General features: G+C 38.9%; 2 protein-coding genes across 2 annotated transcripts; one reads left to right on the top strand and one right to left on the bottom strand.

Annotated features, from left to right (window-relative positions):
* Window positions 1-1,333: 1,333 nt before the first annotated feature.
* On the bottom strand, window positions 1,334-4,050 carry LOC147306178 (tripartite motif-containing protein 16-like). Its single transcript, XM_086278449.1, has one exon. It carries the CDS (start codon window positions 3,995-3,997, stop codon window positions 2,306-2,308), a length of 1,692 nt encoding a protein of 563 aa, XP_086134575.1. The 5' UTR covers window positions 3,998-4,050; the 3' UTR covers window positions 1,334-2,305.
* A 2,141-nt stretch (window positions 4,051-6,191) lies between these two features.
* Window positions 6,192-12,077, top strand: LOC147306177 (glucose-induced degradation protein 8-B homolog). The gene is made up of 5 exons (XM_086277344.1): window positions 6,192-6,418; window positions 6,767-6,893; window positions 6,987-7,183; window positions 7,428-7,625; window positions 10,761-12,077. Exons 2-5 carry the CDS (start codon window positions 6,773-6,775, stop codon window positions 10,932-10,934), a joined length of 690 nt encoding a protein of 229 aa, XP_086133470.1. The 5' UTR covers window positions 6,192-6,418; window positions 6,767-6,772; the 3' UTR covers window positions 10,935-12,077.
* The last annotated feature ends 72 nt before the right edge of the window (window positions 12,078-12,149 follow it).

Below are 12,149 nucleotides of genomic sequence, written 5' to 3'. Positions count from 1 at the left end.
TCTTAAATGGCTTAGAGAGCCATTTGAGCCTTAAATTAGAGTACTTTAAAATACAGGAACATGTTTAAAAGACAAAAATGAACATCCAACTTTGACTGTAGATATCTTTGACAGGATATCACTATTGGACTGTCTAACATGCCAACTTCCAGAAGGACTGAGACAAGTGACAAAAGAACAGAGCAGCATTCAGTGACCACCACACATGAGCATGTTCCTGCAACATTCAGCATCTGATTCTTGTTCATCTGTGTGCTTCTGCTTTTGGTAAGTATACTTACCTAACTACAGTAACTATAAAGCAGTCACTCTAAACACATGCTGCCATCCAGTTCTAACTACCTGGTTACTTGGTATCAGTTATTTGGTTTGTTTGTTACTCACAAATATCACCAAACTCAGACATTTTGCATTCTGTATGTCTTTTCATCTTTACCAGCCACACTCTAACTGTAATTAAGAGTTTATTAAATATTAAAGGGGTGCAGATAGAGCCAGCTTTTGAATTTCTATGAATTACTATGAACACTTACCATATTCTACCTGCACAATAGCGAGCAGAACTAACACTGGAAAAATACACCATCACATAGTTCATCAAACTCACATAGATAAACCTTATTTATGATATAACAAGGTAACAAGGTGAACAATGAAACAGTAACAGTCTAAAAAAGTGGATTCTAAACTCCAATTCAGTCAATTCTATAATTCAGTAGAACTGCAGACCCCCAAGTCTTCATCATTAAACCTCTAGTTGCTTCATTTTTCTGTTTTATATCAGATATCAGGTTTTAGTAAAGCTGCATTACCATGGTGAGGCAAAGTGCTTTTGTGTGTGTGTTGTGAATGGCTATGAAAGGCCTTTTCTTAAAGACCAAAGTTGGGTTTGAATTCGAGTTACAGCAGACAGTCGCCACTTTGAAATGGAACGCAGCCCTCCAAAGGCAGACGGCTAACATGAGGAATTGAACGCGCCGTCCACCCTAGCCCACAGCAACCACCATAGCAACCGCCTAGTGTATGACCTTAAAAAACATGTCCTTTCTTCATAACTGTCAAAAATATGAAATAATTTACAAAGAGTGAAAGTGTTACAGCTGCAGAGGGCTTTGGCGGTATCTTTGGAATCTGTTTAATAATATACAATATAATGTAACCATGGAGACAGAGTCAGTCATGTGAACTAGCGTGCGTGTTTACTGCAGTGAATGAGGCGATTGTGTGCACAGCGTCCACACACTGCACAGGGTCAAGACATGACTTCAATATTGTTTTATACAAAATAAAGTTGTTTACAAAACATTCTGTGTCTCCCAAATAAGCACAGCTGTTCACGTTTGTCATTACATGTTTATTTGTAAGAAAAATGATGAACTTCACATTGTGCACCTAATCGAAGCACATTTGATAAGTCTGTTTCATTCCTTTGCATCATGAGAGCTGGAGTAAACATATATCCTGACAATTAAAGTTGAGCAAACTTCAGTGAAATCATAAAACAGTAGACACAGGTAGAAATGGGATCAGATTCATCTCTGCATAGTCAAAAGCAGATACCTCCTGTGTTCAGTCCATCATATGAAAAAGGAAACTGTAGCACAGTCCATGTGCTTTTGCATCCATGGCTAAAATGTTCTCAAGCAGGTCAGTCTCAGAAATGTCTCTAAAGTAGACATGTACAGTGTAGTGTAAGCACTGAAAGATCATAGAGGAAACTCTACCATTAATGTCAAACTAATGTTGGAGAAACAAAACACAAAGGCTATGTTTGGTTTTAAGTGAACTGTACATTAAGAGGGCGACAAAGACAACATTTATACAGGAGTGAAAAAAAATTAAGAAATGCAACATATGTGGAGACAAATTCAAAAATGAAAAATGCAACAAACATCTCAGTTACAGTTTGGATTTTGTGTTTCACTTAACATTTGTGTTTATACTCTTGTAAATGTGTTGCTCTCATATAACACTGTGCTTTTTATTTTCAAGGCAAAAGTGAAAGAATTTTTTGGCAAATATGTAAAGCAGTTTACAATGTCATGTGCAGAAATAGTTTTGTAAATAAAAATAATCATGCAGAGCAGCAGCCTATGGGAGGTTGTTTCTGCCACTGAGGAAGTATACATAACCCAAGGTTTTATTTTATGGATGTTGTTTTTCAGTGGCAGAAACAACCTTCCATATAGCATAATAGCTAATTGCATACAAGAGCGTGTATGTTTGATTGAAAGCTGATCTTTATGAAGTGTGAAAGTAATGGTGAAATACAACTTTAAAGCCACTACAAATGAAAGATTCCTCTCTACTTGAGTTTGCAGAATTTAGTGGTTTTGACACCTGAGAAAAGCCAAAATCCAGCATAGAGCGGCTGACTGAACGTAGTGTGGACTCTGTGGAGAAGGGTCATAGTTTCAGATACACTGTAGAAGGACAGGATGCCTGCACTGTGATCCAGGTACACTCCTATTTTGGAGAAGTGAGGACCTGAGGTGGAAGTGTGGCTGTTGTTGTGCCAAAATTCATATGCTTTTTTGTGACAACTCAAAGCCCAACTTTTCTCATTGCGTCCAAATTTACATTCATCCCCCCACCCTGCTCTGACAATATTTTTGTAGGCGACTGCAATGTGAGATCCTATCCCTATCCACTCCACTTCCCAGTAACACCGTCCAGTCAGACTCTCTCTGCTCAGAACCTGAGACCATGCAGTGAATCGATGTGGATGATTAGAATAAGACTGCTGTTGGTTCATTAATGTTGCCTTTCTGTTCCCCTCTGATAAGAGCAGCCATTTGTTTGCTGTTTTTGGATCCAAGGTGATTGCACGTGAATAGTTTAAGAATCCAGCTCTGGTCGTTGGCTCTGGTTTTGGAACTGACAGTAAAACATCCACTTGAGTGACTATGAGTGAGAAGTTTGACCATGTCTCACTCAGGATATCCTGTAGCTTCTCTCTGGTTTCTGACACAGCTGCTTTCACATCCTCAAAGTACCTCAGAGGACGGATATTGATGCTAGATGAGTCTGTAGGCTGTCTGAGTGGTGACAGTAAAGGATGGTTGTGCAGAAACAGATTGTGATCCTCTGTGTCTATGAGCTGCTTCAGCTCAGCATCTTTCTTCTTCAACTCAGCGATCTCCTGCTCCAGCTTCTCCTGAAGCTCTTTGACTCGACTCACTTCAGTTTCTTGCTGGGATCTGATCTGCCGCTTTACATCAGAGCTCCTTTTCTGGATGAGACGAATCAGCTCAGTGAACATCTTCTCACTGTCCTCTACCGCTTTATCGGCGGAGAAACTCATTGCCCTGACCTCCAGCTCAAGCACATTCACTTCTTTCTCTCGGTGCTGGATTCTTTGCTGGATTTGCAGTCGACTCACCTCGAGCGCTCTTTGCCTCTCAGACCTTTCTGCTACAGCTGAAACCGTTTCATGGCCTTTATGTTCATCTAAAGAGCAGACATAACAGATACTCTGCTGATCAGTACGGCAGAAAATTTTCATCACCTCACTGTGAAGAGGGCAGATGTTCTCCTGGAGCCTCTTGAAGGGGTCTGCCAGTTTGTGTTTCTTTAAAAGAGCCACATCATAATGAGGCTGAAGGTGCTGCTCACAGTAAGAGACCAGGCACACCAAACAGGACTTCACAGCTTTTAGTTTTCTTCCTGTGCAGAGATCGCAGGCTACGTCTTCAGGACCAGCACAGCCCTGATAAACAGAAGCAGCTTGGAGTGCGGTCTTCTTCAGCTCCTCCACTAACTCTGCTAACATTGTGCTTTTCACCAGGAGAGGTCTCGGTGTGAAGGCCTGCCTACACTGAGGGCAGCTGCAGATTCTCTTCTTCTCTTCATCCCAGTGGGTTTTAATGCAGTCCATGCAGTAGCTGTGTCCACAGGGAATTGTGACCGGATCCTTTAGTATATCCAAACAGATTGAACAAGAGAAGCTTTCTGGGTGCAGCTGAACTCCTTTCTGTGCCATTTTACCTCTCAGCATCTGTGCCTGTGTGAGTTTCGTTTCCTGAGAACTTAAACTGCTCTGACCACTGAATGTAAGAATCGTGTTTGCGCAATACACGTCACCACATTTTGGTTACGCCCATCTCTAAAGTGCAGGTCCAAAGGGGAGGGAACACACAAATGTTTAGACAGAGAGGAGCTCCGGTATTTAAAGAAGAAGTGTTAGAAGCTGTTTTTCATTCCAAGAAGAGGAACAGTACTCTGTGTTTAGGCTGTACTCAGTTAAATGTCATATATAGTCAAGTAAAGACAGCTATAACATTTAAAACAACAGCAATTGACCCAAAGTCAGATACAGACACATGAAATAAACTGCATTTCCCATACCAGTCACACAGAACGGGACACACAGAACACATATTCTTTTTAAAATTTTTGTTCCTATAGTTTCTTGTCATAACAGAATTTTATTATATTAGTACATATTAGTATTTTAATAAATATTAATAAAGTCCACAATTTACTAGCAGTTTACTATTGCTAAATTCTCAGTTGATTAAAAATGAGGTAGGGGCTTGATTTCACAAGTTAATATTTTTATATTATGACATGTATCTGTCCATCTTTTCTTTATTTTTGCCTGTATTGTTCCTCTAAATGTTTGTATAATTTCAAACTGAACCTATGGGCGCATTAAATAAGAAAATGCTGTCCGACTTTTAATTTAATCAGTAGTTCCGGTTGGTTCTTCCACTAGTAATGTGTCGGTCGCGAACGAAATGGCTCTTAGAGCCGACTCTTTGAAGTGAACGATGCGATCCAACTCCTTATTGGGAGCTGTGTTTTTTCTTTCTTTCTCTCACCCTCTCTCTCTCTCGCACTTTTTTTCCGCTTCGCTCCTCGCGAGCGCTGAGCAGAGGGGGGAGGGGCGGTAGTTATACTTGCAGTAGCACAGGAACAGTGTGGAGGGAAAGAGAGAGAAAGAGAGCCAAGGACAACAACATCATATTAGAAAGGTAGAGTAATCATCCACAACAATTTTTAGTTCAGGAAGTTTATTCATGCAGGCCTATATGACAGATCTTTCTTTTTGCATCTTCTTTTTGTTTTGTATATTTTAATTTATATTTAATTATGTTGTGGTTTTCAGTGTTTTGTGTTGTTTCACTTTAAATTTGTTTAAAAGGATAAGCTGAAAATTTTAATAGTTAAATTTAATTTAACAGTTAAAAGTTGAAATATAAATAGTTGTATGTAAATTGTTGTTTTTTGCATTATATGATTTATTTACTACATTTTATGTGGAGTGAATAAATACAAGTATATTTACGGTGGCCCATAGAGACAAAGCATGTACAAACTCCAAAACACATACAAACTCCGAAGCATGTACAAACTGCAAAACACGTACAAACTCAGAAGCACGTACAAACTCAGAAGCACGTACAAACTCTGAAGAATGTTGTTTTTTGCATTATATGATTTGTTTATTACATTTCATGTGGAGTGAATAAATAAAAGTATATTTATGGTGGCCCCTAGAGACAAAGCACGTACAAACTCCAAAACACATACAAACTCCGAAGCATCTACAAACTGCAATCGGATATTTACATGTAAACATATATAAATAACCACGTTTTTTTTTTTTGTTTTTTTTTACATTAGTACAGTGAAACCCCGACTTACAAAATTAATTTGTTCCAGAGGGTCTTTCGTAAGTCAAAATTTTCGTAAGTCGAAGCACCTTTTTCCATCACCTTTTGAGTGAGGCGATGCTGGCTGAAGACGAAGTTCTTGGTGGAGGAGGAGGTGGCGGAGGTTGAAGAAAGCATGCGTATAAATGCATACATACGTATGTGCACATGTACATAACATTATGGAATTTAATTTATTTTTTAAAATTTTTTGCATTTTATCTACTTCGTTACGCAGGCATTTTGCCGTACCACGGGCAGAAATATTGCTGTTAAGTGCCTTCGTAACTTGAATTTTTCGTTAAATGGGGTCTTCATAAGTTGGGGTTCCACTGTAATTCCTTTTGTGCATAACTTTATATTGTTCTTGATAATAAATTAAAGCAACAAAACAACCTGAAGAGTCGGTTGGGAGTCGAAAGACTCGACTCTTTTTAGTGAGACGAGCCGAAAGAGTCAGTTCTCTAAAAAGAGTTGGAATTCCCATCACTATCTCCCACTGCACTCACCGTTACTGTTCCTCGGCAACCGTGACGTCACACCTAGCGCCAATCGAAGAGCTCGCAAGACCGACGCATCTATCGCGAGGTTATCACATTAGCTTGGTTTAGTTAGCTAGCTGCGGAAACCCTGAACGTGTGTCCGTTGTTTATGATTTTATTTTATTCTTCTAAAGCGCTGAGAGGGCTGAGCAGTGCTTATTGATTATTGATTCCTAACGCGTGCAGGAAAGCATAATCGCCGGACCTTGTGTTTGCACGGTAAGCCATGAAAACGCTCGCTGTCTGCTAAATGGTCAGGGCTGTTGCTCAGGAGGAAATGGGTTTGTTTTGAAAGCCTCGGAGAATTTTCCCGTTATGTTTTAGCAAGATTTTCAGTCGTGTAAAACCAATTTAGGCATCAGAAATGTTGTGTTATTAATTTTACTTTTTAACCCGTTGCGTGTTTGATTTCTGTGCGTGTTCATTTTGTAATATTGGTCTTATTTGCACGGTTGTCCCGTCGATCTTCGTGTAGGTACAAACTGTGACCAAGCTGTGTCAGTCTTGCTCACGTTTACAGTATTTGTTTGTGTTTTTTTTTTTTTTTTTTTTTTTAATACTTTTCAGGATCCAATGATGAGTTATGCCGAAAAGCCAGAGGACATCACAAAAGAAGAGTGGATGGACAAATTAAACAACGTTCACATACAGAGGGCGGATATGAATCGGCTCATTATGAATTACCTGGTGACAGGTGAGGCATAGATTGAAGATACAACCTGTAAGTTGAATTTACAAATTGTAAAGTCTTGTTTATCTCTTTGTGTCTGTCTGTGTTTGATTTAAGAGGGCTTCAAAGAGGCAGCAGAGAAGTTCCGGATGGAGTCTGGTATCGAGCCGAGTGTGGACCTGGATTCTTTGGATGAAAGGATAAAGATTAGAGAGATGATCCTGAAGGGCCAGATTCAGGAAGCTATTGCACTCATTAACAGCTTACACCCGGAGCTGCTCGACACCAATCGATACCTGTATTTTCATCTGCAGGTGCGTTTCCGAAAAGCTGTGCAGGGCTCTAATTTTAACGTTGGAAATAACAGTAAGACATCTGATGTAGGTCTGCTCTGCTTTGCAGTGCATTTTCTCTAATAACCTATCCTGCCATTGCCTGTGATGAGATTATGTTCTTTTTCTCCTCCCACAGGAAAAGGAAGTTATTGTGATATTAGATAAAGTTTGACAAGACAAAGCCTGAACGTCAACACTCACTGCTTCGTTTCCCCTCTTGCAGCAGCAACATTTGATTGAGTTAATCAGGCTAAGAGAAACTGAGTCAGCGCTGGAGTTTGCTCAGACACAGCTGGCAGAGCAGGGGGAGGAGAGCCGAGAGTGTCTGACAGAGATGGAGCGAACGCTAGCCCTTTTGGCATTTGACAACCCAGAAGAGTCACCCTTTGGAGATCTGCTCAACATGATGCAGCGGCAAAAGGTGGGCAGGCTTTAGTCTGACTGTAAAGCTGGCCATCTATTTGACATTTATGTTGCATGCATCCAGTATTGTAGACTCTTGTGGATCTGAAATTGGAATAAGAGATCCAGCAGCCAGATGATGATCATTTTATTTATATAGCACATTTCATCACTTGAAACTCATTGGGCTTAACACATAAATTAAAGAAATTTAATAACTGTAGGTTTACAATCCCTTAAGGCAATGAAACCAGCAAAACAGAACAAAACCATATGAAAGAAAAGAAAAATGCATATAAACTGTTAGCCTGTGTGAATAGAAAGGTTTTGAATCTATTTCTAGATGTACACACAGATATAATTGATCTCAAGTCAGCAGGCAGCTTTTATTAAAAAAACAGGACTGCAGTAACTGAATGCACACTCAGTAGACTGAGATCTGATTCTGGGACCAGTTAAAAGATCTGAAGCTGATGACCCGAGAGGTCTGACTGGGTTGGAGACACTGTCAGAGATGTACTGGGGGCCAAACCATTGAGAGCTTTGTGAACTAATAGAAGAATTTCAAAGGTGATTCTGTATTGTACTGGAAGCCAATGGAGTGTTTGTCCTGTCAGGATTCTGGCTGCTGCATTTTGGATAAGCTTAAGATGTCCTAGTGGTGATTTAGACAGGCCTGCAAATAGTGTTGCAATAATCTCACCTAGATGAATGCACGGTACATTTTCTCAGTGTTGGTTTGAGATGTGAAAATTCTAACCTTAGATGTATTTTTAAAGTGACAGAAGGCAATTCTGGTAACCTTAATGTTGTGGTTATCAAAACTGAGATCACTGTCCAAAATTATGCCACGGTTCCTGACTTGCTCACTGCGTTTCAGAGAAATGGATGAAAATATGAACAGTATTTTTGGTCTCTGACTTTTTGGAACAACAAGCTTCCTGGCTTATTTCTTTTAAGTTCTAAAACGTTTTGAGACATCCAACAGTTAATGCCATCACATTATTATTTTTTGAACAGAGGTTAGATAATCACAGCTGTGTTTCATCTGCATAAGAATGACAGGTTATATTATTATTCTTTATGACAGTACCAAGTGGGAGGTGGTAATAAACAAAAGATTGACTCTTGAGCAACTCCTCAAATACTTTGCTGAGAAATGAAACATAGAAATAGGTTATTATAATTATTAATTACCAGTGGATAGAAGTCATTTCTATGGTCATGGTGGGATTACAGTACATTTAAGCAATTAATAATATTTCCTAAATTATTTCTAAATGGTGAGACACAGATTTGAATAGTTTGATGGGGATGGGGTCAAGTAAAGAGGTGCAAGGCTTTAACTCTTAAATAACTTCTTCCAGATCTTTAGAATTTACAGGTGACAAAGTGGACATTGATCTTGTGGCAGCAATTTGATCAGAAAGTGAGTCCATCCTAGAGCAGGGCGATATGACCAAAAATATTTATCACGATATACATTTGAAAATTTGCGATAACGATATAACTGACGATATAATTAACACTAGACAAAATACTTTACAACTCCACAACTTTATTAGTGCAAAAAAACAACAACAACAACCCATCAATGTATTTTTACTTAAACAAGCAGCTGTTTTTTGTGTGCATTAAAGTTATATAAAAATTTAACAGTACAAATGCAAATTCCTTGCTGACAGTTTAACCAAAAGGCATTTCCAGTGGAAATTGGCCGACATATCCTCAGCATAACCATGTAGAATATCCACAAAACTTAAAAAGAGGTTATACACACACAATATGGTAATATTATGTTGAAGCACAGTACGTATCACTCCGCGAGGCTCTTGCCTACGATAGCCGTAATGCTCCGACAATCCATCAAGCGGTGCGGGTTCATAGCTTAGCAAAGTCGTACTAAAACATTTGACAGATTTTCGAGCGCCGTGTACCACATAAAATCATTTCAAGGTCAGTAAACACAACCAGAATTCATACACAAGGCATACGGGATTATAAGGAGCACTGTCCATTTTCAGAAAACAAAGGATTGATTTTTAAGTGTGCCGTATTTTCCAAAAAAACACGGTAATAACACGGTAATAACATTTTTGCTAGCATGCTTTAGCAAAAATAGTGCTTTGTTGTGTATCTGATGGACGAAAGCTAAGCCAGTTCCACACCACTGAAGTTGCAGCATTTTTACAAACCAATTCTGGTTCATCCGTTTCATTCAACGATCCGCTTTCGCTCTTCTCATTCTCCGTCGCCGCCATGCTTTTTCCGCCATGTGCGTATAAAAACAAAGGCACTGCGCATGCGCGTTTTACCCATATTCTATTGCGATATTTCATTTTCTTATTGTTGCCCAACATTATACCGGTATTACCGTGAACGGTATGATATGGCCCAGCCCTAGTCCATCCTAGATAAATTACTTTGAAAGGCTGAGATGTTACCTTTTCTTGTAGAAAGATGCAAATTCATCACATTTATTTGTTGAAACAAATTCAGTTGGTATGGTTTTGGGGATTAAATAGTTTATCAATGCATTAAAATGAAAAAGCAGAATTAGACTGGCTATTGTTGATCAGTTGGGATGTGAAGGGTTGTCTGGCTGATTTGGTTTCATTGGTGTAGCAGTAAAGGGCATTTTTATAGATTACAAAATTAATTTGTAATTGTCTTTTGTCTGTATTTTCTCTCAGATCTCCTGGAGATTCTTTTTGCCATCTTTACCTTTTAGCTGTTTCTCCAGGGTGCTTTTGACAGGAGCAAGGCAGTCAATAATTTAAGAAACTGTATTTTAGAAGTTGTCCATTTCATCACATGATGACATTTTTGGTAATGCACACTTTAAGAAAGTCACTAATAAATGTGTCAGTCATCCTGGCAATGACATGATGCTTATTAATAAATCAGCTTTTCCCACGTCTTGGCATACAGGGAACAAAAAAAAATTCTAAATGGCAGATATAAAAAAAATTATTAACTTAAAAAATAGTCCTGACTTTCTTCAAAATATGGTTAGGGTTGCCAGGTATGCTGTCTCAGAGTGTTTTAATTCCTGTTTTGTGGAGTCATGTGAAGCTGAATATAAACATTAAGAGCGCAGTGAATGCCAGCAATAAAAATTTGTTTATTTCAATTTGACTATCTCGGTGCACAGGTGTGGAGTGAGGTGAACCAGGCTGTGCTGGACTATGAAAACAGGGAGTCGACACCCAAACTGGCCAAACTGCTGAAGTTGCTGCTGTGGGCTCAAAATGAGCTGGACCAGAAGAAGGTGAAATACCCCAAAATGACTGACCTTAGCACAGGCACCATCGAGGACCCCAAGTGAACACAACAGACAAGAACCACCACTTTCCACTTCCCCTTAATTTATGATCAGTCAGTGACTGTGTGACAACCAGGTAACATATATGTAAAAACAAATGCTACAGTGTTTCTTTTTTTTCATGTTTCATTCATGAGAGGTAAGACTTAACTCATTGTGCAAACTGTAAATTGCTGTATTTGCAAAGTGGCAGAAATTATTTAGTTTCAGTACAGAACCTGGATTTTTAGGTAGCTCTCAGAGACAACAAAATTTAAATTGCTGTTTTATATTTTGTCTTTTTAAGCTACGATGGTAGTATTATTTATCGTGAACATTTTCCCCACCAGACTTTACTTTGCCAGGAAAAGTTGATGGTGTGAATGAGCACTGTTGGTACTGTGCATAGAACGGGGAGGGAGGGGGGGATTGAGACTCTTGAGACTGGTGAAATGAGAAAAAGTGACTATTTTTCAAATAAATGGAAATCTACACTTTATCTAATTTTAACAATGTAATATTTATGATTTTATTTACTCTCATTTTCGTTTGCCTCTTTTTTTTGTCAGCTTTAAAATCAGCCACATGCTTTTTACGCCGTGAAGTTTGATTGTACCTTGTGTCTATGGGATGCCTTGTAAATTCATTATTTAAGTGTTTGAGAAGGTGAAGGGAGTCCAAATGGAGTTGGTTTCTTACTGAGTTGAGGCCTTTTCTGATATCTACAGTGTGCACTGCCTCCAACATGCTCCAAATGGTTTTTCCTGCTGCACAGGTTTAACGTTCTGGTTAAGTTCAGCCAATCCTGCATGATGATCATGCAGGATTGAGAGAAAGGGCTCCTGTATCTGGATGATGGAGCTGTCAGTTATGGCTACTGTCTAGTTCAACCCCCTCGCGTATGAAATTAATTCAGACGGGAGCAGTTTCCTTTAGTCAGTGGCTTTGTTTTAGTAACTTAAAATGACCCAAAGCTGATACTTTTGGTCCCTAAACAGGTATTTTGAAGAGTGCTATCATTTTTCCACTTTTCAAAGCCATTGGTACTTTCACTTTACCTGCATGTAAGTGTCCCTTTTTTTTTTTTTTTCCAAATGGGGGGGAAAGTACTTGTGCGTGTTTATTTTTGTTTGGTTTGTTTATTTTTATAAAAAGAAACAAACTTGCTGCTAGTTGTCCATCCTTAATTTCTTTTAAGGTTGTGTTGTCTTTATAGAAACTGGCTTTGACCCAGAAAGC

The sequence above is a fragment of the Aulonocara sp. 'chitande type north' Nkhata Bay genome, linkage group LG20 (assembly GCF_057382095.1).
Source record: "Aulonocara sp. 'chitande type north' Nkhata Bay isolate Kocher_YH1m ecotype deep benthic linkage group LG20, A_spYH_male_GT1.1, whole genome shotgun sequence".
Taxonomy (NCBI): Eukaryota; Metazoa; Chordata; class Actinopteri; order Cichliformes; family Cichlidae; genus Aulonocara; species Aulonocara sp. 'chitande type north' Nkhata Bay.
This window is presented reverse-complemented; position numbering and strand designations above follow the sequence as displayed.

Excerpts from the sequence above, each read along its gene's own strand:
- LOC147306178 (XM_086278449.1), bottom strand. The coding sequence starts at position 3,997 with ATGCTGAGAGGTAAAATGGCACAGAAAGGAGTTCAGCTGCACCCAGAA.
- LOC147306177 (XM_086277344.1), top strand. The coding sequence starts at position 6,773 with ATGATGAGTTATGCCGAAAAGCCAGAGGACATCACAAAAGAAGAGTGG. Across the intron at positions 6,894-6,986 it reads TATGAATTACCTGGTGACAG|AGGGCTTCAAAGAGGCAGCA; the intron begins GTGAGGCATAGA and ends GTTTGATTTAAG. Across the intron at positions 7,626-10,760 it reads ACATGATGCAGCGGCAAAAG|GTGTGGAGTGAGGTGAACCA; the intron begins GTGGGCAGGCTT and ends CTCGGTGCACAG.